This window comes from Morone saxatilis, unplaced genomic scaffold, assembly GCF_004916995.1.
Source record: "Morone saxatilis isolate NCDOM2014 unplaced genomic scaffold, NCSU_SB_2.0 Contig15, whole genome shotgun sequence".
Taxonomy (NCBI): domain Eukaryota; kingdom Metazoa; phylum Chordata; class Actinopteri; family Moronidae; genus Morone; species Morone saxatilis.
This window is the reverse complement of record NW_023339707.1, coordinates 20,428,865-20,454,446: the sequence shown is the minus strand read 5'-3', so window position 1 is coordinate 20,454,446 and position 25,582 is coordinate 20,428,865. Positions and strand designations below refer to the sequence as shown.

General features: G+C 40.7%; 2 protein-coding genes across 3 annotated transcripts; one reads left to right on the top strand and one right to left on the bottom strand.

The window, feature by feature from the left end:
- The first annotated feature begins 2,724 nt into the window (after nucleotides 1–2,724).
- Nucleotides 2,725–6,976, top strand: tnfrsf9a (tumor necrosis factor receptor superfamily, member 9a). Its single transcript, XM_035657241.1, has 7 exons — nucleotides 2,725–3,087; nucleotides 3,716–3,835; nucleotides 3,960–4,097; nucleotides 4,200–4,272; nucleotides 4,382–4,485; nucleotides 4,569–4,724; nucleotides 4,870–6,976. Exons 1-7 carry the CDS (start codon nucleotides 2,952–2,954, stop codon nucleotides 4,983–4,985), a joined length of 843 nt encoding a protein of 280 aa, XP_035513134.1. The 5' UTR covers nucleotides 2,725–2,951; the 3' UTR covers nucleotides 4,986–6,976.
- Nucleotides 6,962–25,011, bottom strand: ccdc187 (coiled-coil domain containing 187). 2 transcript variants are annotated; one of them, XM_035657239.1, is made up of 13 exons: nucleotides 24,644–25,011; nucleotides 24,266–24,362; nucleotides 18,653–18,715; nucleotides 17,370–17,508; nucleotides 17,064–17,154; nucleotides 12,843–12,921; nucleotides 9,895–11,250; nucleotides 9,329–9,450; nucleotides 9,150–9,221; nucleotides 8,924–9,058; nucleotides 8,616–8,710; nucleotides 8,419–8,513; nucleotides 6,962–8,330 (listed from the first exon to the last, which is right to left on the bottom strand). In XM_035657239.1, exons 2-13 carry the CDS (start codon nucleotides 24,315–24,317, stop codon nucleotides 8,182–8,184), a joined length of 2,448 nt encoding a protein of 815 aa, XP_035513132.1. In that variant the 5' UTR covers nucleotides 24,318–24,362; nucleotides 24,644–25,011; the 3' UTR covers nucleotides 6,962–8,181. The 2 variants fall into 2 exon arrangements, with proteins under 2 accessions (XP_035513132.1, XP_035513133.1); XM_035657240.1 differs by lacking the exon at nucleotides 9,895–11,250.
- Nucleotides 25,012–25,582: the final 571 nt, after the last annotated feature.

Genomic DNA, 25,582 nt, shown 5'->3' with positions numbered 1-25,582 from the left:
GATGGAGACATTTAATGTGCAATTCACTCCTCAAGTTTGACATTTAAAATATATTTTGAGAGATAACTGCAGGCAATAATTAAATTAAATTAGAATTATTTGGAATTAGGTAGAAACATTTAAAATACTGAGCTCACACCATTAAGTAGTCCATGTGGTCATTTCTCAAAAGGTCTACATGCTGACCAATGAGTGTTCAAGCCAGTAGATGCCTATAATAAAGTAGCCTACACATTCACTGTAAGTATAACATCCCCACAACACCAAATTTGTCAACCACACTGACACTTTACACCCTTGAGTGGAACTTCCGAGCACCACTGCAGCTCTTGTACTTTCCCAGTCATCGTTTCTCTCAAAAAGCCTCAACTGCTGCTAAATTCAGTCCGACCCCCCTTTTTGCCTTTGACCCATCCAACCAAAGGTGTTTAAAGACGTTGACGTAAACTGGTGTCACCTCCCCTCCCCTCCGCACATAAGTGTTGGCTATAAGACGTTTGTCAGGAAGGAAATGATGTCAGGGCCTTTTTATGACGCCCTCGCACGCGGAGGCAGATTAAAGAGCACCCTGCTGCCCACAGAAGAGCGCGACGACGTGTGATCGCCGGCACCATCTTTATGACACACAGTGCAAGTTAAAGTGAAAACATGTAGTCCTGATTTGACGCTGACTTCTGTCACAACTGACATAGTTGCAGGTTGACTCTCATGTCAGCCTACATGCAAACACACACACACACGCTCACTCACTCCATTTACCAGCAGAATGAACAGCACTGCCGAACAACTCAAAACGTATTTCCCAAGTATGTTAATCGGGCTGCTGGGGTTTACTGTGCTTCATAGCTAAATTGTAGGGGGGAGGTTGAAGGTAAGTGTGGGAGGTGTTTCTTGGCCAGGGTGAGGGTGCGTAGGCTGCTGAGGTGCTGACTTTTGGCATGAGCCTCAGGTAACATGCGTAAACTGTCGAAGTAGGCGAACTCTGGTAGGCTGAGACTGAATGTCAGAGCGACAAGTGAAAAACTACAAAACAACAAATGTCAATGACTTGTCACTTGTCATAAGACCATGATGCATCACAAGCATGATGCGGCAGGCACATCTTGTGGTTCTGATGTGACCTTTTTTTTTTACTTTCTAAGTGTGGGGATTTAAGCTGAGTCAGAGGATGAGAGCATCTTTTATGACCCTTAGAATGGACTTTTCAGGTTAAGGCGCATTTATCTCATCGTTATTCAGCAAATTTCCCGTTTTCCAAAAGTCCAATGAGCACTTACCGTAAGGAAACACAAGTTGCTTTTAAAAAGGAAATGAATATGACCTTCTTTTGGGAAAGATTACATCAATCATGCACCGAAGGTCACTCAATGAATGAATAATCTTTATAATGCCACACTTTCAATTTAGTACAGAGAAGTATTCATGCATGCTTTTTGTTTCAGTTTCCCTATAATAAGAAATGTGTGTGTCACCAGACATATAGTAACTTCATTATAGCAGGCGATAAGAGCAGATAGAGGAAAATTCAAAACTTTTCAGTTTGGGTCCTCGAAACTCGTGACTGTTTGCAAGAGTAACTTGTAACATGACTAATCAGGATTAATCACATGGACTCAATAACAATGATACTTCCTCTATTGCAAATAATGTGATATTTCCTTTTCGGCTACTATCTTAAATACCATTTTATACTGAAAAATACCTGTCAAAGTTTTTATAACTTTTTTTTAAAGCAATAAAACTTCTTAATAAGTTTTATGGTTCCAATCTCTATTGTTTCCCTTGAGACAATGATTTAACACAGGAAAGTCCCATCCCACAAACAAACAGTTTAAACCCCGGTCTCTGCTTTGATTAACAAACCATGCAGTATGGCATTGACTAAATAAAATGAAACTACAGTGGAATTTACATATCAAAGAGGCCAGGAAGATTGAAGCTAAAGTACAGTTACTAACATTTACTCTGGTATGATAAGTACAACTGCTCAAACAAAAACAGCCCTTCTGAAAACGTCACTTCATGTTACATTTGGCTACTGTAAAAGAGCCAATGTGCCACCTGCACCCACAAACACAAACAATTCAAATGTATTCTAGTACAGTTCAGTCCACGAAAAAGTCACAGCAATGCTTGTATGACACAAACCAATTTATAACACGCCAGTTTGTTATCACAACCTATGAACTGTGGTTTAGCAGGTACGAACAAGTGCAGCAAGTTAGCGGCAATAACAAGTCCAAAGCTGTGATCTAAATCTTTAAGTAAGTGTCTCATTGTAGAATCTGCCAACGGTTTAAATGAACAATGTGGAACTGGTTTGATAGCAACACGCCAGGAGCCAAGTAAGAAAATCAGTAATCCACATAATAAACACACCAGAAATGATCAGGAAGTCTATTGAGCCAAAATCAGCACTGAGAGAAAAGCAGTGAGAAAACAGAATATTGCAATGTGATCTGTTTCATAATGGTTTTTCTTTTCTTTCTTTTCTTCTTACTTATATTATATTAATATACTGATATTTCCACTTTTGCTGTATGTGAATTTTAATATATATATTTTTTTAATGAGCAAAACTAAATGCAAACATGTTATAGTTGTTAAGCAACACCGCTGTAAACAACGGCCACCTCCTCTGATTATGCCGCGATAGCCACGCCCCCAAGAAGAGCAGCGTAAAATACTCAGCTGATTGTGTGTTGTGAGTCAGTTGTGAACAGAGTTCATAGCACAGAGACTTCTGCATATTACATAATTCATTTTTAACCCTGAAACATCACTACTGAGTGAATTTAGGTTAAGAAGGATATTAAGGGTGTTTCTGTATTTTAGACTACAGCTACAGATTTAGAGAAACCAAAAAATATTAAGTGCCTTTTTACAACAGATTAGGTACCTGGTATAATTTCTTGGATTGGATTACCTCATGCTAGAGAGCTGACAACAGTATGGCTGTGATCCTGTGGGCTATGGGTCTCTTTCTGCTCATGCAGAGCAGTTTGTGCAGTGTTGGACAGACTGACAGAGGCTGCATGAAATGGACACCTAAAGGAGAAAACGTTTGTTGTGAAATCTGTCATCCTGGTAAGTAATAAAGGAGATAACAACAATTACATGTGTGATGTATGATTTTGAAATGCTGAAATGTGCTGTTAGTTCAGAAGAGTGTTTTTGACAAAGGCTCTACAGGTCAATATGTTGTATGTATCATTCATATCTGAACGGTTTTACAAGTATCGAAATAAAAACAGCACTCTTCTTAATGAAACACTGTATAACTAGATAGTAGAATGAGTTGAATGTGCTTTTGGAAAGAAAAAAACGTATTCCAGATCTTGAAGATTTCCTCCATGGTGGTTGCTTGTAACCAAATATAGTTTCAGTGGTTTTGTCAGCTAATACCACAACAAAGACAAAAGGCTGGGATTGTGTAACTGATAAATCAAATAATTTGGATTTGTGACATTTACTTGTATGTCATTACAATTCCAAAACAGTAGTTTTGTTAACTGTAGGTTGCCAAAGTTGTTTTCCCAAAACATTTCTGTTTTCAACAGTAAGTTTCTTACAGGTTTCCTGTGCTACATTTAAACTAGTCATTTTACTTTATGTTACAATATGGAATAAGCTAATCTCACTGACACTAATGTCAGCTAAAGTGACAGAGCTCACACTATAGCTATTGATGTCTGTTCTGTGTCTGTGTTTGTAGGAAACCGCCTGGTCAAAGAGTGTGGTCGAAGCCCAAAAGATCTCTGTATTCCTTGTGAGCCCAATACATATACAGTGAAACCTAAAGATTTCAGGTGTGCAAGGTGTACACAGTGTATAGGTATGTTAACAGATTCTTTTGGTCATAAAAGTGCATAAGACATTTTTTCCAGTAGTGTACTAGAAGCTGAATTTTTACAATTACACTATTTCCCAACCCTCCTTCCATCTCTTTGTATGAGTAGGACCTCAATTCCAAGTGAAACAATGCACAGCCACAACTGACACAAAGTGTGGCTGTATAGAAGGACTCATCTGTGGTGATGACCGCTGTTCCTTTTGTATTAAGAAGTGCGACAGAGGTCAGGAACCTACAAAGGAACGTAAGTAAACTAAAGATAAGCTCATGACTTTAGCTCATACACTCTTGATTCACATTACAGGTTACACTGAGTAGCAAATCAACTGAATGTTTGTCTGTGCAGGTTCTTGCAGACCATGTCCAGATGGTACCTTCAACGACCAAGGTCACCAGATGTGTAAACCCTGGAGTACCAAGTGAGATATACCTTGCTCTATAAACAGCATCTGCTACTGAATCCATATTTTTATTGTATAATCCAGAAGAAGAATTTTAATTCTTCTGTCACTCTATTTTTTTTACTAGGTGTCCCAAACCATATCAAGAAATTGTGGCCGAGGGAACTGCAATTACTGACATTAAGTGTGCTAATGTTTCAGTTAGTCCAGTACATCGTCCCAAGCAACCTGGTAAACCATGATTCTATTCCTCTAGAGCTTTAATTCTTATTTTTATTTAAAGCCAAAAATAATTTCTTGCTATTTTGTATCAGATCACACTGAACAGGAATGGCCATTGTTCTTATCTGGGATCACCAGCATGTTTCTGCTAGCCATCATCATCGTCATTGTGGGCATGAAAATCTACCAGAAAAGAAAGAAGACAAAAAAGACAATCACAAAAACACAGATAATCAGAACCCCTACAGGTAATTACTACTGTACTTCATGATATATTATGAACAGGCTTTCCTGACCATGTTACATGAGGGATATTCATAATACAGGATGTGTATCAGGCCAATCACAAATATACTGAAAAAGTATTTAATCTGTACTCATTTTATTCTTCAGATAACCCTGAGACATTAATAGCAATTGAGTGCAGTTTCCACGAGGCCCAGCAAGAGCAGGGGAGCAGCACAGAGTCACTTGACTCCAAAGACTCCTCAGAGCAGCTCATTGGATGAATGGAAGGGAACTGGACCAGACTACCACACTGAAATACCTGTTATGGTTTTGTTGAATTCTGCGAAAAGGAAAAGGATATCCTGAACAAGATAGGGGCCTTCTTTGTAATACTGAGCCACAAGTTTTGAGGACATGTTTGTTTTCAAAATGAAAAGTTTCTTTCACTAAATGAAAGAAACAGAACACCAAGCTGTCTTTTGTCCACTCTTTTTCTTTAGGAAGCTACTCTAAAAATATTGATATGTCAGGGTTTTGCTCTACAATTACACCAGGATACAGTTCTAGTGATCTCTTGATGATGCAGGGGAATTCTGAGAGGGGAAAAAACAAAGTGGACTTACAACAGGCTATTCATCATGCAAATTATAGCAGACAGTGAGGCTGTGTTTTTTCCCTTTCAGTTAAGCTTTGAAAATAGATTGGTCTTAAAATAACTATAGCGACTAGATAAGGTTTACAATTTCTGGATTCAGTTAATGGTAAGACAACATATTGTCACATTGACACATTAAGACTCATAGCCTTTAGAAAATGCTGGAAAAAAACTTTTTTTGTTTTCCTTTTAACTTCTTTTAAACTGCTCTCAAAAAAGTTGGACTTGGGGTATTGGACTGTGTAAAAATAGTAATGTAGTGTTTGAATGAGTGTGAATGAGTTTCACTACTGTAATATTAGCATGACTGAGCGGTAAAGAGTTTGCTGTGTGTGAATGTACAGTGCAGGTGGGTGTTCAGCTTTGTGTAAAAGCCCGTCAATAGGTTTTAGTCACATCTAATGAGCCCACATATAGCTCCCTAAATAGATGTTTTGTTTTATTCAGGTTCCACTGTCTAGCCTATTTACCTCCTGTTTACTGTTGAATTTGTACATGTATAGCCCTGGTTATGTTGAAGCAGCTTAACTAGAACAATGTTGACTCATTCACAATTGAATGTGTTGAATATGATATATCAGGGGCTGGTTTATGTCATAGTGTTTGTTTTAGTTTATTATTTAAATGTGTCCACGGTAGGTGGACTACTTTGTGTTATAAATTGTGAAAGTAATAGTACACAGAACAATACATCTACTATTGTAAACAAAGCCTTTAGGTTGAGGACAGCTTTGTATGTACCTTCCTCCTCTCTACATTACCAGGAATGATATGGACTTTCCTACCATTGCTTCATTGGTGTCAAAAAGTCCAGTGAAGGGAGTTTCCCTTTTTGTCAATACCAGATATTGAGTTTAAGTTCAAGGGAGTCTACAGTAAAGTACAGTCTGCACACCTACTGTACTGTGGTCTTTTTGAGAGGCAGATATTTTGGTTTAGCAAGCAGAAACATGCCTATTGAGCAAGAGTTGGATGAGCAGCACAGTGGATATGCCTTATTTAAACTCTGAGATAACATTTCAGATAACAGGATTAGTCATATGTTGCGAAAACATTTTTGAGATTTTTATTAAGTGTAGGCCTACCATGTGGGAATTCCTTGGGACAAATAGGACACACTTATGTGGACATCAAAATGCAGCTCAAGGGTCATGTGGAAACCCCCGAGTCAGTCCTGTACTCCTTATTGCCTAATTGTCTAGCATAATGGAGTGGGCAGCAAGACAGACTCAGTGGAACGCTTCTCAAAGACGTGTGTATTCTGAACTGTAGCAGGCGTATCTGAAATGGAACATTTGAGAAATATGCTGTGTGGGCAAGGTTAGCCCACACCTATAGTAATACATCAGTGAGTGAGTCACAACTTGAGTGAAGTCTGTTGAAAGACCACAAAGTTCACAGGGGTGCTTTTAGAAGAGATACCAAATTACAGTATAAGTTGTACAGGAACACTTTCAAAAGAACTGTAGCACTTCACCTGTCAACTGTTACTTGATTAATTGCACTTATTTATGTGAATTTATCTTTCTGCCTTTGATGTTTTTATGACTTGTCTGTCTTTTTTTTTATACCTTTGTACCTCTTTAAAACACCCAATAAAAATGGATATTTTCTTTATTTATTTGTTTCATTTTCATACAGAACTATTGCATTCATAGTGAACAGTGGCATATTTCATTTGTAAAAAACAAATAAAACAAACAACAAAAAGTTTTTTTAAACATAGAAGTAATATGAACATACAAACAAAAAACAAAATCTGAGACCAATGATTAGTTAAACGTGTAAAAATCTAATCAAATCTGATGTTAGAGCAAGTGTTCTGTATAATGAATAATGTTAACTGGCATCATAATTGTCTCTGGACTGATTAAAACCTAGCTGGCAAAATATACAAAAATATGAGGTGGATATATACCAAATAATCTAAGCTTAAAAAAAAAAAAGGTCCACTTATAAGCTTTCTGGATCTTTTAACCACATCTTAAAGGATTCACTCAGCAAATTGAGCTGGCTCAGGTGTCATAATGTGGTTTAAGAATGGAAATTCAGTCAGTTACAATTGGATGTATATAAGTGGGGGGACCTAACCCCTATCTCAGTTCAAGGACGGTATTTGGCGTCTGATGTGAGATGGAGCTCAAACTTCCAAAAAGCTAGTAAGTGGTCCTTTGAGCTTAGATTACTTTGTTACATATACTGTACTGTCCTCAAAGGATATATTTACATCTGGATATTACAAAACAATTTAACATAGTTGGATGGTTGTAATATGTTTTTTTTAACAAATGTGGTTTCCATTTAATAAGGGTAAATAAGTTAATGTGATTGTCATTTTATTACTGTAAACATGGCTGGTGTCCTGCCAAACTGCTTTGAAAAAAATGGTAGACACTCCAAAGGTGGATGTCTAAAAGTAGTTTGTCCATAAACTACGTCACTCGGGGTCAAGGGTTATCACAGTTACTTTGTCATTTGACATTTTGGATGGTCATGGTATACTGCTTAACAAATTGAAAACAAATAAAAAGTTACAAATATTTAAAATTGTTTAAATTAAACACTCATTAACACTGATGAATTCAAACAATACTTCAATAAACATAAATTTTCCCTTTGACAAATATAAATGCATGAGTCCAAAGTTTTGAGAAATATTTTAAAACGTCACTTCTTTCAATTCTTTCTCTTTGTTCCACTGGTCTAAAGTGCTAGTAGGGGTAGCCTGTAGAGAGAAATTGTTCTTTTCAATCTTAAAGTAATGAGAACTCTGCTGAACTGATATTTAGTGTTACAAAATATAGTATATAAAGTATTGAAAATTATTGTTGCTTGCAATTTTCCTTCTTCTCTTTGGGTTTAGTGCGTCCTGATTTGTCTGCTTGCCGTTTTGTGGGTGGGATGAAAGTAGGCTCCTCGAGGAATTCATGCAAGCCAGAATGAGGCATGGGAAGTGACTGACAGGATGGACCTGTTTTAGAAAAAAAAAAAGGATGTGCGTGTCCAGCTATTGTGTTAACAGTTTCATTTTGAGAGCTGATTTGACCTGTTTAAAGTACCTGTTTGTTCTACTCTGAGGCTATCTGTGCCTTGCCTCCTCGCCTGGAAGGTTGGGTCCAGCTCTTCCGCAATGTTTCTGATCTGCTGGGCTTGTCTGTAAACACAGCAGTTGTAAGTGAGGATGTAACGTAGACGAAAGATATGGTAACAATACAGACATCCATCAGTTTCAAGTACTCTATATCTAGATAATTACGGTATAGTAGAGGTGGGGCTGGGTGGCTGGTTCTCTGGGGAGCAGTCCTCAGTGGGGGAAGGAAGGCCCTCTGAGTCAAGCCTCTCTCGTTGGACCTAAGGCAGTGGACAATGGAGATTCCAACTCAATGAATAACCTCATTTAAAAAAAAATATATAGCACATGAAAACAACAATTGATTACAGCAAGGCAAGTGAAAGAACTGTAGTGTCAAAGAGTGAAGTGGATCTTTCAAAAGACATGCATAACAACAACATGGAACATCTATGGATGCTGAAACGGTTTTTCAATATCTACAACACATTTACCTGTCTGTCTCTTGTAGCTCGTCTCTCATGGTGACTGATCATCGCTCTGTGCTCGCGCCACGATGCCGGCCCTTCTAGCTCACGAGATCTACGCTTTGACTTAATTTCCTGCTTCTGCATGAAATGTGCAATTTCCTAGTGCAAAAACACAATAATACATTATTCCACAGATGGATGTTAACATGATATACATAGCTACTGAAGTCAATTCAATTCATTATCTCACCTCATCCTGAGCCACTTGTGCTACTCTGAAGTCTCCGTCTGGGTAAGCGCTACATGGAGAGGGCTGAGAGTTCTGCAAAAACAAGACCGTAACAATCAGAAAAAAAAAAAAGTATGCAAACAGAAACTGATCTCCTTGACTCCTAAATCGCAGTATGTCATGACTCTAGGGTCGCTTACCCTCCTCAACAGCTTTTCCTCTTCCTCCTGCAGCCTGCGAGCCAGTTCTTCATCCTTTAGGACCTGCTGCAGCTCCCCCAGATTTAAGCTTGCCTCACCAAGCTCTGGATGCAGTGACCCTCCTACAGATGAGGTTTGACAGTGTCAAATTCAAAGGAAATAACGTGACTATGACAACGCACATACAAGAACAAAAACACAAACATGAAAAACAAAGATGAATCATGGAAGTGCTCTGAATCACACAAATATATGAGAGGAAGCAGCATGAAAAGGCATGTTGCTAGATTTTTTTGAAAGTACTCCATACGACTTATTTCTGCAACATCAAGGCTGGAAGAATGATGATGAGGATGAAGATGAGAATGAAAGCACACACTGAAGATTATTTCAGGACTACTGGAATTCAGTAAGAGACCCCAAATCACCACTAAAACCCAAATTTTTCCAGATTAGGCGATGATTGAGGGAAGATCAGAAGAGCAGATTCACACAGAGAGGTAGGGAGCACAGCTTTGGAAGCTTTTGCTCTGAAGATTGCAGTTGGCTGCAGTTCTGGGCGTTACCTGCTGCCATGTGCCTTGACCTATTCCTGGTTGAGGCCCTGCTGCTGCTGACGCTTTGGCTACGCTGTGGGGCTCTTCGGCAGGGCTGCTCTACTCTCCTCTCCACCTCCTGCTCCTCCTCTGTGCTTAACCTTTCATCTATGGTCTTGTGCCAATGACTGCGTTCGCTTGTTGTCCTTTTGACCCTGCAATCACTTGCGTTCCTCTCCCTCACGGCATTGTTAGTAAATCTGTGCTCTCTCCACCTTGTACTGCTTCCCATATCTCTGTTAGCAGGATATGAGTCTCCACTTCTAATCTCATAAACCTCTCCATCATGCTCCACAATATTACGGTGCCTGTCTCGGTCTTCTCTGTGATCTCTCCCACTGTTTTCTCTGTATGACATTTTCCTCCTCTCCCTGATATCTCCATGGAAACTGTGCCTAGTGGCGGCAGCTCTCTGGAAGACTCTCTGATGTGGTTGGGAGTCTCCGCAGGAGACCTCACTCCCGTGAAACACCTGGCTATCTCTGCTTTGGGGCCTTATTTGCAGTGGCGCCCCATTGCTGCCAAACCTCACAGGCACACCCCTCTCTCTGAGGACGTGGCCTAGCATCTCCCAGACACTGCTGCTTTCACCCCGCTGCCTGTTAGAGCTCCTGGTGTCGTCCTGAAAACTGACATGTTTGTCAGGGTTGTCCTTGTAACTCCAAGTTCTTGCTAGGTTATGTCTACTCCGGTCATGTTGCCTGACAGATTGACTGCGACTGCATCGCCTTTCTCTCACCTCACCTAAACTAGAGTCTCTATCCTGATCTCTTCTCCTGTGCAAACCCTCATATTCCTCTCTATGGCTTCTTTCCTGATCCCACTTCCTAGGCCTCCTCTTCTCTAGGTCGCCATGTTCATAATTGTCCTCATCATCTCCTCTCTCCTCCTCCCAAACTCTGAGCTCATCTGGGAAGCTGCTGCGAGAGCAAAGACTTCTGTACTTTCTCTCTTGTGGCTGATGTGGGGATGCCTGCCGTCGAGGAGGTCCCATGCTGAGTCTTTCATTCAGTCTCCGGGACAAGACAGAGAGCTGTTCAGAAAAGACAGTGTCCGAGTCCTCTGAATCTTCACTCAAGGCCTCTCCTAATTCTCTCCTGATTTCCCTGAAAGAATCAGTGTGTCCTTGATTTGACCATGAAGTTGTGCTTTTCTGAGCTGCTACCCCCCTGGGGGAGTCAGCCTGAGGCTCAGTTAAGTTTGAATGGTTTTGAGAGGTAGAACATTGCCACCTGGTGGTGGTAGATGAGTACTGCTCCTCCCCTTGATGAAGGCTGCTGAGTGTGTGCTGATGAGTGGATGGCAGTGCAGGATCGCTGGCGCTGCCTTAGTAATGCCAAACATGCAAACACAAAAGCAGGGAGGATGGATGAGGCTGTTAGCGGGTATTATTAGACAAGTGCAGTTAATGATGAGGTAAGACACTGCATTTAATATAGCAGCATGTCACTTAAAGCAACATTATGTAGCTGTCCTAACTTGAAAAAATAACTTCAAAATGATTTTGATGCTCCACTGACTTGTATTACGGTCAATGGTACCTCTGTCATTCCCACTCTGCGTCCTGTATTCATGTTCTCCCACTATATAACTTGGGTTGAGCGGATACAATCTCCTGTGTGCGTAAGATTTATGGCACTGAGTCACACACCACCAACTATGTCAATTTTGGTGGATCATATTGTGAAAAATAAAAATAAAAATCTGGTTTTCCCTCTGATGTTCTCCTGCTGCTCTGCCTCAACTCTTAGTTATTAACAGAGTTCCCTGATGGACAGAAAGCTTTACTTATTGTTAAAGTAAGTAAACCGCTAAGCAAGTAAGCTCAGTCTGTGCTGTCTGGACTGGAACCTCAAACCACTGGGGGAGTGTTGGTATTTACACCACTAGTAAAGAAGCTTTGGGCTGCTGAGAGGAGGAGGTTTTCAGGACCACGGCGAGGTGGAGCCAGAGGGAAATGCTAATGGGAGAGTGGAGCCGGTGTCATGCCAGAGCCGGAGTTGGGAAAGCGGGCAACAGAGCCGCGACCTCCATTGACATAGCCGAGGCAAAGAGACAGAAGGGAACATTGACGGACGGCGCTAACGAGTAAAAAATAGTGAGTGACCAAGCAAAAGGCCGCTGGACAAGAGTAAATCTTGGACTGGCTTTTGTTATTGGTGAGAGCTTTGTGAAATAAAAGGCAGCAAGACATCGAGCTGGGCTTCCGGCTGCTGGACTAATAATTAATATTAGCTGGCTTGCTATATCTTGTGTTGTTGCACATGCTTGATGTTTGATGTGTTAGCAAAGTAAGTTATATGCAGTTATAACAAATGCATGTGTACAGCTGTCCAAGTTTATGAAAGAGGTGTATAAATGAATTGCACAAACTGGGGGAGTCAAATCACAAAAAATATAAAATCTTACATTATGTTGCTTTAAGAGTATTTGTTACAAGATTTATATAAATGTTCTACACAACTGAGGCATTCCAATGCATTTATAAACTGGCATACAAATATACAATCATGCATAAAAGAGAATATACAAGACATGTTATATGCATGCAACTAATTAAAAACACAACACATTATGAAGATAATAGTATAGTGCAATAGGTGTGCAGGCTATGCTGTGATCATGCTGTTTTAATATATGTGGAGAATTATTTATATAACAATAAGCAGTAGAGCAAAGCACGGTTAGTAAGAAGCTAAACAAGTCCTGTAATATTTTAAGTGTAACGCGTAATTCCATAAATCTCTGCAAATGCACATATAAGATACTTTTTTTTCAAAATGGCAAATTCTTAAAAATGCAAACATCATCATTTTCTTTAAAATGATTTGGCAGTATTTTAGGATTGCAAACTAATGTTGACACATAAGCATACAGCCAACAAAACATTAAACAAAATGGCAAAACTTAAACTGTACCTTCAGTAAGGCCCTCCTGCTCTCTGCTCCTCCTCCTGATTCTCTGCTTCTCCTCTTCCTGCATTCGTTTAGCTATTTCCTGGAGACACAGCCATGATGATTACTTGTTAGTAGTACTTTTTAGGCTTTGAGACAAATTGTCAACTAGATTTGAGTGACTGTGTTACAACCTCTCAACCCTATCCTGTATCACTGTCAATAATAAGGCCATCTTCTATTTGAAATGATCTGGATGAATGCATTACAAAATGTCAAAACAAGCTCCACTCCCTGAACAGTCAGGTTATACCACTGGTGTGCTATCATGAGTTGGCATGACTGGAATTTTCTCATCAGACATCATGTATACTGTGTGGTTTTCAACCAGTAGATGGCAGCATAACATAGACGGTGTAAAAAAAAAAAAACAAGGCGACAACAGTTTCCCCCTAATCACAAAATCATACAAGAAACAGACTTTAATGTTGGAGATTCTTTCTACCACAAGGATGGAATCTCTTTTATGTGATCATCTTTCATAAATGTACAAAAAAATACTGTTACACTGCAGATGTGTAGAGTTTTACCTCATGCCACTTTTTGTCTTAAACCTACTCAGCTCTCTTTTATTTAATCTACATATTATTAGCATCAAAGTAACTGAATGTAACATGGACCAAACTCTCAAGCTCCGTTTGGAGTTGACCGAGACGAGTTTACATCAAGAAGAGAATCTAATCCACCTACAGCTGGCGTGTCTACAGAAGAGGATACACCAAATGCCGGCCCATATTGGGTGACTTAGTGCTAATGTCAGCTGATCTAACATCTTAATAGCGGCTGTTTAACAAAAGGCAGCTCTAGGTGACCAAACTAACAGTTGTAGACAGGGCTGTGGCAGAGTCATTTGAAATTGGGAGTCTGATTGAGGGACAAGTAAACTTTTAATTTGCTTCAGCCTGAACTCTGGACCAGAAAAACTCCAACAGAAGCAGGTCAACAGGACTGTTTCACTTGAAGTAACACCTTGTCACTGGGGAATGCCTGCTATTACCAAAGCTGCTTATACTTGTCTGCTCTCTGAAGGAGAACCTCCCCACCATGTCTCTGTGTTGCTATTCTTGGGAAGGCCAGAGCTAATAATGTTACCTACAAATCAGCAAATTCTACCCGTGAATTCTATGAAATATGAAAATATGTCTCCGTAGGCTGCATTTGCAACATAAATCATAACTAAAAGCTAACACAGCTCCTTTTGCTTTGCAATCAGGGCGTGTGTGTGTCAGCCACTTTGCCAGCATCAGCAGACAATTAGCAGCTTGCCATGGCAGGTTAGGCGTGGAGTGCCACAGGGATCTGGCATTTAAAACAGCTCAGCCTGACGCCTTCTGTTTCTTAATTAAAGACACAATCTACAGGGAGGCAAATATTTAATCAACACCTCTGATCAGCCAATCATTAAGAAAGGTAGGCTAACGGGAGTTTTGACAGTTCATTATTTGATTCCAACATCAACAGTCATAAAAAGAAATGAATGCATACACACAGGAATAGATACTCTCATAAAACATGCTGCATACCGGTAACCTTGCATGACTTTCAACCCAGAAGGTAAATGAGGCCTTACTATTTAACTGTGTAACTGTGTCATGTTGGTTCCAACAGAGTTCAAACCCAACTCCTTTAATAATGATGAATGAACCCCACAGCCTCTCTGACCTCACATTCTCCAAACAAGGACCTTTTATGAGCCCGTCCAATGCAGCCTCCTCTAAAAAGGAAACTGCAGGGTAAAGGAAAATATTATGCTGGAGCGGCCTTGTGACGCAGACCACTCCACTAAACCAGCTGGGGAGTTTCGTGGCAGAGTTGGCTTTTTCCCCCACAATGCTCTTCTTCTTATACAGCTCAACTCTTGATTGCTATTGGTGGGCAGTCAGATTATTGTTTTTGCAAAGCAGAAATGCACACGCATGCAGTAAAAAAGCACAGACAAAAAAGTTTTTGAGGGGCTGGGTGATTGATGGGAACCATCTGGTTGCCCCGTTGGGTTTGGATCACACGATAAATTGTTTTGCATTTACAAAGTTTTGCCTCTAGTGCTGTAACACAAATTAGTAGAGTAGAGAAAATTGACAACATAAATGTCACAACAACTATCACAGCAGTACCTAGTTATAAATATATGAATTAATTTATTTAAAAGTTGTTCACAACTAAAACAAGACGAAGAATCTACAGCCAGGAATGTATGGAATTGTTTCTGTTGTAACCTTAAATGTAGAGAATTATCCATTAATAAAACTTCCAATGTCATTAGGATGACAGTTAAGTAAGAAAGAAAAAAACATTTAAAAACAGAATTCCATTGTTTGACAAACCTGTTTGGAAACCCAGTAACAAAGTTAAACCATTAAATGGAAAGGATAACCAAATGAGGGCTGAGTCACTCTCTTGATTAAACACTGCACTTAGATAATGTTTTTATTTAACCTGCCTCTTCCTCCAACTGCCTTTAACGGACTTCCAGTGAGATTTATAGTGCCCACATGAATGCACTCTGTATGAAGAGGTTGATGGTCCATGTCTGGAATCAACCACCAGAGAAATTGCTTGAGCCATCATCCAGATGGGTAGCTGACAGCTTGTGTCTCTGTTTAACAGCTGACTTTGCTCTACAGCCTTCTTACCGCACACTGGATACATCAGAGGCCCAGAGCAGCACTTTGCTGCAACCGCCATTCATTATGGACTCAGTTAGTCCTAAGAGAGGGCAAAGTGAACCATATGATACTCCCTGACCTGCTGGTAACAGGCAGATAATTAAATGATATACAAGTATGTCCCGAGTGCCATATAACTCTACGCGTCCCTGTGCTGAACGTGCTGACCTTGAAGGATAATACTGGTGCTATTTTAAGTTTGTGCCAACTTCCATGGTTGCCCCTCTAGATTATGCCCAGTTCTGTCTGCAGACAGTGCTGTAGTTTGAGACACGATCATTAATCTCCCTTCACAAGCAGCTATTTTCTGCTTTTGTGCACCACCAAAACCTTCCTACAGACTTCAACATTTTTATTCTTTTGTGTCTCAATCTAGATAGCGTTTTTCAACGGACATTTTGATAAAACAGCCACTTTGTCTGTGAGGGAGGAAACTACCAGCGTTTTAACAGCCAGCTATCAGGCCAGCAGAGGGGTATACCCAAAATCTAAATTTGGGGCAGAGTATCACTTTAAGTCTTACTTCAGTTTCTGTTTTGTCACTGCATTGTGCCAAGTTAATCTTGTCCATACAGTACAGTGTCTTGCTCTGCTCTGGTTCCTGTCAGGAACTTGATACCCCAATGAAAGGATTTGTTCCTCTTTCAAGAGCAAATCCCTCAAAATATTTCACTTTGCAAACTTTGCTGTCACGTTTGCACCTACTTCAGCTGGGACAACATTTGGTCTCAAGCTAAGCTTAACATCACAGAGGTTTGAATTTAGAGGTCCAGTGTGAAACATTTAGGGCGATCTATTGGCAGAAATGGAATATAATATGCTTAACTATATTTTTAGTAGTGTATAATAACCAGAACCTTCATGTTTTTGTTACCTTACAAAGAGTCTTTTTTATCTACCGGCACTGCGGGGTCGCCTTCCATGGACTCCGCCATGTTTCTACAGAACGGACAAACTAAACACTGGCTCTAGATGGGGCTGAGACTTCATTTTTGTCTGGCATGATTTAGTAAGTCTGCTGTCAGTATGCCAGGTATGGGGTCTATTCATTTAAAAAGCTACAGTAAATAATAATAGCTTGTGTGTAGCAGCCCGCTGACTGAGATATAATGGTATTATGCCGACACTGATGGGTGCAGATTTACAATTTGAAAAGATTTATCATATTGAGGTGGGTGGTAAGTGGATAAATGACGAGTAGGTGCAAATCCATGTGATGTCAGAACTGACCTTTATACAGATTTATACTGGTCTGAGCATTTAAAGATATAAACGTCTGCATAAATCTAACTGATGCATATATTCACTGTGGGAAAGGCTGTAAAACTCCTGTCCATGCAGTTGATGTGAAAGTATAGTTGACCATGTGACCACCAGAACAGGCTGAATGTCCACATAATTGAAAGTTAAATCTTTTTTTTTTTTTTTTAAATATGACATGATCTTTAATGCATTACTTGGAGGAATTTAAACTAGATACAGACATAATTAAAATCGGTTTACAACAGTTTGGGCTCACCTCATCGTCCTGCTCCCTCCTCTGGGCCTCCTCAGCACAACGCTGGATCTCCTCCTGAATTAAACGGGCATACTCAAAGTCTTGCTCCTCTCTATGGAAGAGTCAGGAAAGAAAAGGACTTCTTACATTTGTGACTTACTAACCCAACTAGCAACACATCATACAACATAGTGAATGAGAAAATAAATCTGCATAGTAAAGGTATACAGCGTAGGGTTAGGGAACATTAATATACACAGTAATATCCGAGTAGTGCAGCAGTATGAGCAGTGTTACAGTGTGTTTTGGGGGTCAAGGGTCACCTACAGTTGTCTGGAGGCCTGTCTGAGGAGGTCGCTCTGCTGGGCCCGCTGCTCCTCTTCCTCATCCTGCAGCCTTTTGGCTACACGGATGTCATTCTGCACTAGCTGGTTCTTCTGGATGTTGGTGGTATAGTATTGCTCGACTGTGAGGGCAAGGCAGAGAAGAGGGCAGACGGTAAGATGATTTTCAATATGTGGCAATGAAGGGCAATATATGATTTAGGTTAGGGTAATTAATAAAGTTACTATATTACTTCTAGTCTAAATCTGTTGATTTTTGAGTATTCATGACTGTTGTGTTGTTTATTTGAAACATTGTTTGTGGCATGCTTGGCCCACAGTGTACTTTTGAGGAATTTTAAAAACAGACACCAAATTACATGTGAAGTTGTTTACTGTTTCACATCCCACAATAACGATTACAGACAAAAGCTAACCAAAAATAAGTGCTTTAGGTCTCCCAGTCTGACTTGGTACACCACAAGAATAATGATGCATTTTACTTAAAAGGTCCAATGTGTAACATTTAGGAGGATCTACTGACAGAAATGGAATGTAATAGTCATTGGTATTTTTTCCTTCCTGCATAATCACCTGAAAATAAGATATTTTTGTTACATTAAAATGAGACATTTTTATCTACAGGTGGTAGATATGATGGTGGCCGCCATGGTGAACATCAACATGTTTCTAAAAAAGTCCAAAAAGGACAAACCAAACACTGTCTCTAGATAGTTCACTTCTCAGCTACATTAAGCAAGTTTCTCGTATAAGCTTGTAAGGCGGAGCTGTATTCAAATGGCTGAAATCTGCAACTTCTTCGCTAGATGCCAATGAATCCTACACACTGGTCTTTTAAACATACGATGAGTTTTGAAACTGGTTATGAAACACATAAACAAACGAGACAGTCAGCGAAAAGATTGGCTATTTCTATGTAGTTATTGTTAATGCCTGCCACCGGGTCAGGTTCGGTTGCACTCCCCTTTAAATCAATCAAACAAGGTGGCAGAAACACAAACGCTTTTGTCCCCATGGGCCACCAGAATCAACACAAAGCTCCTTGTAGGCTTTATGTATGTTTTATTGTAAATCTGTTATTTGTATTAATAGCTGTACAGTATATGTATATCCTTAGCTAATTTCTTTAAAAGGATAACTAAAAATGAAGCCCTGCAACATAGGTCACTGAGACAGATTGGAAAGCTGTCCACATAATATACACGACTACACGTTTGTAAAGTGCAGCTGTGCTTCTGTCACATAGTAGCTTGACACTGTACTTACTCTCCTGCTCCTGCAGGTTGTGGGCTAACACCCCATCCTCCAGCACAGCAAAACACTGGCAAACTGAAACAACAGAGGACAGCAACACTTCAGTATCATACAAAAAGTGTTCAAAAATGAATGGAAGGTGGCTATAAGTGTTGTAAGTGAGCAGTTTTTGCAGCTTGATGATTACTACAACAGCAACAGAAAAATGACAACAATCGTGATTGGCCCTGTATGGCTCCATCCAAGAGCTAACAAGAGCTGAGCCTTTGGATGGCTTCAAAAGAGACAATATTGTGGAGCTTTGGGTTCAGCACTCTGTCCAAAGGAAAACAATAGGATACAAGTGCTGCATGTCATGATTGCTGTTTATTCGGCACAGACAAAGGCGGAGGATTGTCAAAACTTTAGGAAAAAAAGCAGCCATTCACCACGCTGGCATGAATTCCCTGTTAAATATATAAAAGGCTCTCATAAAATCCTAACAGGGTACTCGTGTTCCAGAGAAACACGCAAGTGACCACAATTATTACTGTCCTTCTGAAAGTACTAGATTTAGCAGTGGCAGAGCAACAGGTCCACCTCATTCTAACACAAACAACAGTGTGACTCTGCATGTGTGTCTAAGTGTCCATGCATAATTTATATATACACATCAATGTAAAAGCTTTCATCTCTAAAATAGTTGTTGAAAGGATATTAGGAGATATATACATGGCTTTTCTTTTACTGATCTCCTAACTCTGACTACCAAATGAATATGCAAAGTTTAGGAACTACCTCCTGCATCCATTTGTACTGGGAAGCCTGTGCAGATGGTACAAATGTATGTAAAGTAAAGTCTGCAAGGCTGTTGTAAATCCAAAGGCTTTAGCTAAGAGCTCTCTGTACACCAGCTCAGTCTGGTTCTCCATATCGAGGGACGCTGAGGCGAACCGAGTGTTCCCTATCCCATGATCCCATAGTCTGGCCACCTGCTGCTGGATACGATCATAAAACATATCGGTTTCATGTCATTAACGCTCTCTAGATTTGTCCTTTTTTTGTCAGAAAACAGACAAAGACAAGGACTTAAATATCGGCACAAGAGCTTAAGACACAGTTATGCAAAGAATGTGTTCCCAAACATTCAAACAGTCAGGTCAAGAGATAGTTACCTGCTCTGTTTTGACCAGAATCTATTTTATATATTTTTTTGCATTACTCCTTGATCTGTGCATTGGTTTTCATAGCTTCAGCATTTGTGGACTGTTATTTTCATCTATAAACATGCCAAGTGTTTACAGTAGTCCTTAATGAGCCACGATAGGCTCTATGTGCTGCAGCCCATGTGTGTTTAAAGTCTGTCAAACAAACTCAAAAGTTACTCAAGAAAAAATAAACACGGACAGACAGCAGCGCTGTGGCCCAGCTGTTTTTTCCACAGCTTAAAAACGCTTTGCTTTACTACTTTTTTGCACGGAGTTTCATCAGTGAACGCAGAATGGCTGTCTTATCCGACAGCGAAGATTTCAAATGCCAGGAGAAGGGCAGAAGACAGTGTTTAAGAGGAGATTTAGCTCACTGCAGAGTGAAAAGCCTCCAGCCTGAGCCAGAAGCAGGGCCAATTAAAAACACCTGTCCTACTAATAATCCTTCCACTGAGCCGGCTGTGCCACGCCTGTGGAGACAGTGGCGGCTCCATTTACATCCATGCTCTTAATGCTTACTCAAGTATTCAGTTTATGAGCTGACTTGACACACATAAATGCCATATGTTGTTTAATTACCCATTTAAGCTCTTAACCTAGCTATAGAAAGCCAGGATGTATTTTACACTGCTGTGACACCATAAACTATTTTAATAACTAAAACAAACATTTTAGACATATTTCTATATTATCAGGAACTCTGTCCTAGGAAAACATGCTAACTTTATTTGTTTCATGCCAATAGTACTTTTAGGATGCAAATATGATGCAGTATGTGAAATTGTGTGCATGTGAAACTGACTGTCACCGTAAGCAGTGTAAGGGAGATGTCAGCAAACAAAGTTAAGAAATTATTTCTCGGGTTATTTGCTTAAGGCTTCAACTGTGCTATTTTGATTCCTTTGTCAGAAGAAGTACAAATATAAAACAGAAAGTTGGATGAATAGAAGACAAACAAAGACCCTGGAAGTTCACTTACTAGCCGAAGGTTCGCTGGAGGATGTCATGGATGACGAGAATGAATGCGAGGTCTCAAGATTCATCATAAAATGTATCCAGCCTACACTCTATAGAACAGCTGTGACCGCCCCTGCGGCTAACTGAAAACACACGAAACAGCAAACATTTGACCCATACCAAAATGTAAGTATTCTTCTCTTTGTGCCTTCAAACTTGGTATGTTTTTTTTTTTCAAAGACATACATACGCACATTCCTTGATCCCTATCTTGCAAATGTTTTTACATTCATACCCTTCCAAATGTTCTTCTCTTTCGTTATTGCATAAACAACTAGAACATGTTCTAAATTTAAACATTTACAGAATTGCTTCCGAGTTGATATAACAAGTCAAAATGAAAATGTCTCCTCTTTGTCCAGTTCTGTAAATAGGGAAGTGAGGAAAAACAGGCTTCAGAAACATTATTGTGGCCAAACTCTATTCTGTAAATCCTAAAAATGGAAAAAAACCACAACAACTAAGTCTCGGGGTATGTTTCAGTCAACAGGGGCTCAGCAGTCAAAGTTCATAGAAAACATCCAGACAGCACTAAGCCATCAAAAGAGTCTGTTTGCACCATAAAGGACCATATAAGTCTACACCGAGTTAACCCATACCAAGACAGACATGTATTACCACTTACACCTGTCGTGGAGCTTAAGAGACTATCCGCTAAATGGATCTCCAACCTGCCCTTATGTGTCCAGTCTGTCAGTGAGGAGGGATTAACCCAAAGGCTTGGTTTTAATCCAACGGGACAAATTGTCACCTCAAAACATTTACGTTTAGCCTTAAATCCAACTCAGAAAGCAGAACGTAAGAAAGAAAGGAGGAAAATGACAAGTCTTGTCCGTGTTAGCGCGCAAGTGTCTGTGGGTGTGTCTGCATTGCGGGTTAACTTGTTTTTCCAAACTCCTTTAAAACTACGATCACATTACCCTTCTTAGGGGAGGGACAAAGTGACTGTTATTATGACTGCAAAACAGGTTTTGAGGGACAGCCACATGTTCAGTGTGAGTCTGAGCCGAGTGTGTTTTCAATATTGTACAGAGACTCCTACTGTAAGCTTCTTAATAAGGGCACTGAAAGGACCCTGTTTGGCTGTTTCCTAAGAGGATAGTAAATCAGAGATCCAGCAGACAACAGAAATTGGCTGCGGCATTTTAACAGCAGAGTCTAAGAGCCACTGAAGGGTAAAATTGTCTAAAAAAGGGGTTGGGGGGGGAGGACTGCAAAGCAATGAGAAGAAGTAGATAATATTTTAAAATGTTAGCAACCACCCAGTATGTTCCCCAACAGTGTGGGAAGACTGTCTCTGCTAAAGGGGATATTACAGAGCAGGAAACCACGATCTGTGTGACCTCAAAGCCCAAACAGTCAAAACAAAAGAAATGATTTCCTCTTTTAATGCCTCTTGTCCCTTACAAATATTCCCCATTACCGGTGTTCAAAAATCCAAAAAAAATGTGTGAGTAACTAAATCTCATAGGTGAATGCGTGTGCTTTGTCTTTCAGTAGAAGAGCTCCCACCAACGTTAGAGAAATGACAGCCAATCACCTTAAAACAAAATTATGCAGATTATCTCAGGCATCCAGCGCGAGAGAGCAGCCGATCAAACACCGACAGAGATATTTCTCTTTCATCTTCGCAGCCACTTGGATAGCAGCAGTAGCAAGTGCCTGCCAAACAAAGAAACTGGCGAAAGGAGAAAATGACAAGGGTTCTATTTTCAGCCAAAATCCCCCACCGACCGCCCACACGCTGTCTCTCTCTCTCTCTCTTTGGTCTGTTCTGTTCTCCTACTCGCTGCTTTTTGCACAAAATTTCACCATGAAGCGTCTGTCCGTCCTACAGCTCTCTGCGCTGTGTTATGAACTAGGTGAACTGGACCAGCCAAGCTCATGAACTGGACCAAGTGGTCATGGAGAACAAAGAGGGTTGAGGGGTAATGGGACTCTGGGTCAGTTGGTGAGAGTGAAATTAGGAGTCGGGGGGGGGGGGGGGGAATTCCTCTGGGAGCTGCATTCCCTCTGCACATCAGGCTATATCAGGAGCAGCCAGAGGAGGGACAAAACAGGAACTGATAAGGGGGGCAGTGAAAACAAAGAAAGTTGACTTGGCTGAGACTCTCAGATGGGGAGTAAAGTGAAGGAGAAGTGGGACACGGGGATCTACGGCTCTTAGGGAAATTGAAGCATAAACACCCACAATGGGAAGTTAAGTCAACAACCACAGTGTCACAGAGAGAGACAGCCAACGGCACAGTTTGACAAATCAGTCTGGTGAAAAGAAGATGATGAGCGGAAAAAATTAACACTGACCAGACGTCATGATTTACGTGCTCCTATTGTCTCAATGAGGAGTTTATCGCCGCTATTACAGGCTTTGTTTGTGCACTGGCCCCTGCTCGATAAAGCATGAAAATGCAGAGCTGCACAGTGTGCCCTTTGTGTATGGAAACAAGAGTGGAGTGCTGAATTATCTCCCTTGATAAAAGACATGCAGACCTATTTCTATCCCATTCATTAGTGTGGACATGCCAAAGACTGAGTCAACGGTCTACACCCAGGCTACAGCTTAGACATTCCTTACCTGTCAATGTTTTTACATGCAAGCAGAGGAAATTCATTTTGTTAAGAGCTGCATTAGTGGGACAATAACAAATTCTGTCTGTGCATGTTAAGTTTTCATTTGTTGAACTGAATGTTGGGACAGTCAATTCACGCTTGTAGTCTGTGGCAGACCAAACACACACACCATGATTGTTGGTTTAAGTTATGATGTTTTCCAGTTTTTGGAACTGTGTATTCGACATAGGCAATTCTTTATATTGCAAGGTCAGACCACACTTTCTTCCCCCATGAACTCACATCTCACAAACAAGCTCATCTCATTCCTCACTTTTATCTGCACCCAGCACACCAGACCTGCCTCTGATTAGATCCATCTCTGCACAGCTGTGTGTCTGAACTTGTGTCTGCAGGATATAGTCAAAACATGTAGCAAGCTACATCTTATCTGGGATGGGAGTATGGATGCCACAGAAATCAAGCACAGACACACAAGCACAGACACACAAGCTCAGAGGAAAAGCTGCCATTTGGTGTCAAGATCAGTTATTCTAATAAAAAAAAAAAACCTGACTATGGTAAATTGTCAAGTGTCATTTTCTCTCAAGGATGCAGCGGACAAGTGTGTCCTTAATAGCGGCTGTGCTTAAGTGTCCTTGAATCCAACACTTAATCCCTACTGGCTCCATGTCTGCAGCTCAGTTGCTGACCCTGACCTCTGACCTCCCTCTGAAGGGGGCTCAACAAAAACAACTTTTTCCTCCAGGACAGACCATGAAACGTGGTACATTTTTTCCTCCTATACTAAACAGCTTAAATTGTCTGCAGATGCCAGAGTTGGGTCTGTGTGTGCAGTGTGTGTCCTTACCTTCTTGGACACGTGGAAGGTTGGTCTGGTCAATTTCCAGCTCTGCCATCATGGTCTGTCCCTGGTCTGTCACTTCCTCATGGTGATACACAACACCCTGACACCAGCAAGGGGATATTTGGAGTTAGTATCTCTCTAAATGAAATGCCCAAGTAGTTAGTTAACATTAGTGTCTTCCAGTTAAACATATTACTGGTTTATCTCGACACGTTCCTGCAAAAACTCCCAACCTATTAAAGACAAACTCTCCAGCAGTGCTGCTGTTAACATGACCTAGAGCCTATATGGTAAAACAGTACCTGTGGTTACAGTTGGCCACGTGTTTAACGAGCAAACAAACATGCAGTCAGTCCAAAGAGCCATTGTTTTATAACCTACCTGTTCGCAGCACGCTGCCAACACAGGCTCCAGTGTTGTGTATGTACACACAGCCTATTCAACAAGTACCAAACATGACAGCGTCAACTTTAGAGTCGCCTGCTCCGTCCCACTTTTCCCTCTCTCCTCTCCCTCCCTTCCTCTCTCTTTTTTTCCCGACTGTCTCTCCAAATGATACAAAATGTCACGAACGTGCTTGACCGTTTTCTAACGCCTCTTTCTTTTGCTGGGAATTTTTTTTCAAGCGAAACCTAAGGTTGTTGTTCATCAATGAAACAAAAGCCCCCGTTGACTAGCGATGGGAAGCCAGGGCGGACAAACTTAACCCACAGTCTGTCGCTTCGGCTGCTTCTTCTTTACACAGCTCCTGTTCGGCAGCAGCGGGGGCGGTTAACAGGCTGCTGCCTTCACGTACTCCTCCAAGCTCAGAGTTGTCCGTGCCAACAATGTAGGCTAATCACGATGTCCGCCAATAAAGTGCCAATTTTAGTCGTACATATGGAGAGGTAAATACACCCACTGATGTTAGAATATATTAGAAAGCACAGTTTAGCGAGACCTGTGGACTAAAGCTGGCAATCAGGCTACAAAGATCAGACAACTCGGGTCAAAAGGGTTAGCAGCTAAGAGAGGGGCGAGGTAGTGTAATTTCACGACCACACAACAGTAGACTTTCACCTGCAGTTGGTGACACTTTTCCCACATAATATCACAACGGGCCTACGCACACACGGTCGTGCCTGCTCAGCGAGTGCCAATATTTCTAACAGTTTCTGAAGGCAGCACTCAACCAGTGGAATGTTCCAATCATTAAAGATTGTAGCCGAAATATCCAAAGTGGAAATGTTATAGTCTTCATTTTATTATTGAACCGTATTAATTCAATAAAGATGGGGGGAAATGGTGAAACAAACTACTGAGAAGAAAACTGCCTGGTTC

Coding starts and splice junctions, on each gene's coding strand:
- tnfrsf9a (XM_035657241.1), top strand. CDS start 2,952: ATGGCTGTGATCCTGTGGGCTATGGGTCTCTTTCTGCTCATGCAGAGC. Junction 3,836..3,959: donor AAGGTGTACACAGTGTATAG/GTATGTTAACAG, acceptor TTGTATGAGTAG/GACCTCAATTCCAAGTGAAA. Junction 4,098..4,199: donor TCAGGAACCTACAAAGGAAC/GTAAGTAAACTA, acceptor TTGTCTGTGCAG/GTTCTTGCAGACCATGTCCA.
- ccdc187 (XM_035657239.1), bottom strand. CDS start 24,317: ATGATGGCAGAGCTGGAAATTGACCAGACCAACCTTCCACGTGTCCAA. Junction 17,155..17,369: donor AGACAGGCCTCCAGACAACT/GTAGGTGACCCT, acceptor ACTCTTCCATAG/AGAGGAGCAAGACTTTGAGT. Junction 9,059..9,149: donor CACAAGTGGCTCAGGATGAG/GTGAGATAATGA, acceptor TTTTTGCACTAG/GAAATTGCACATTTCATGCA.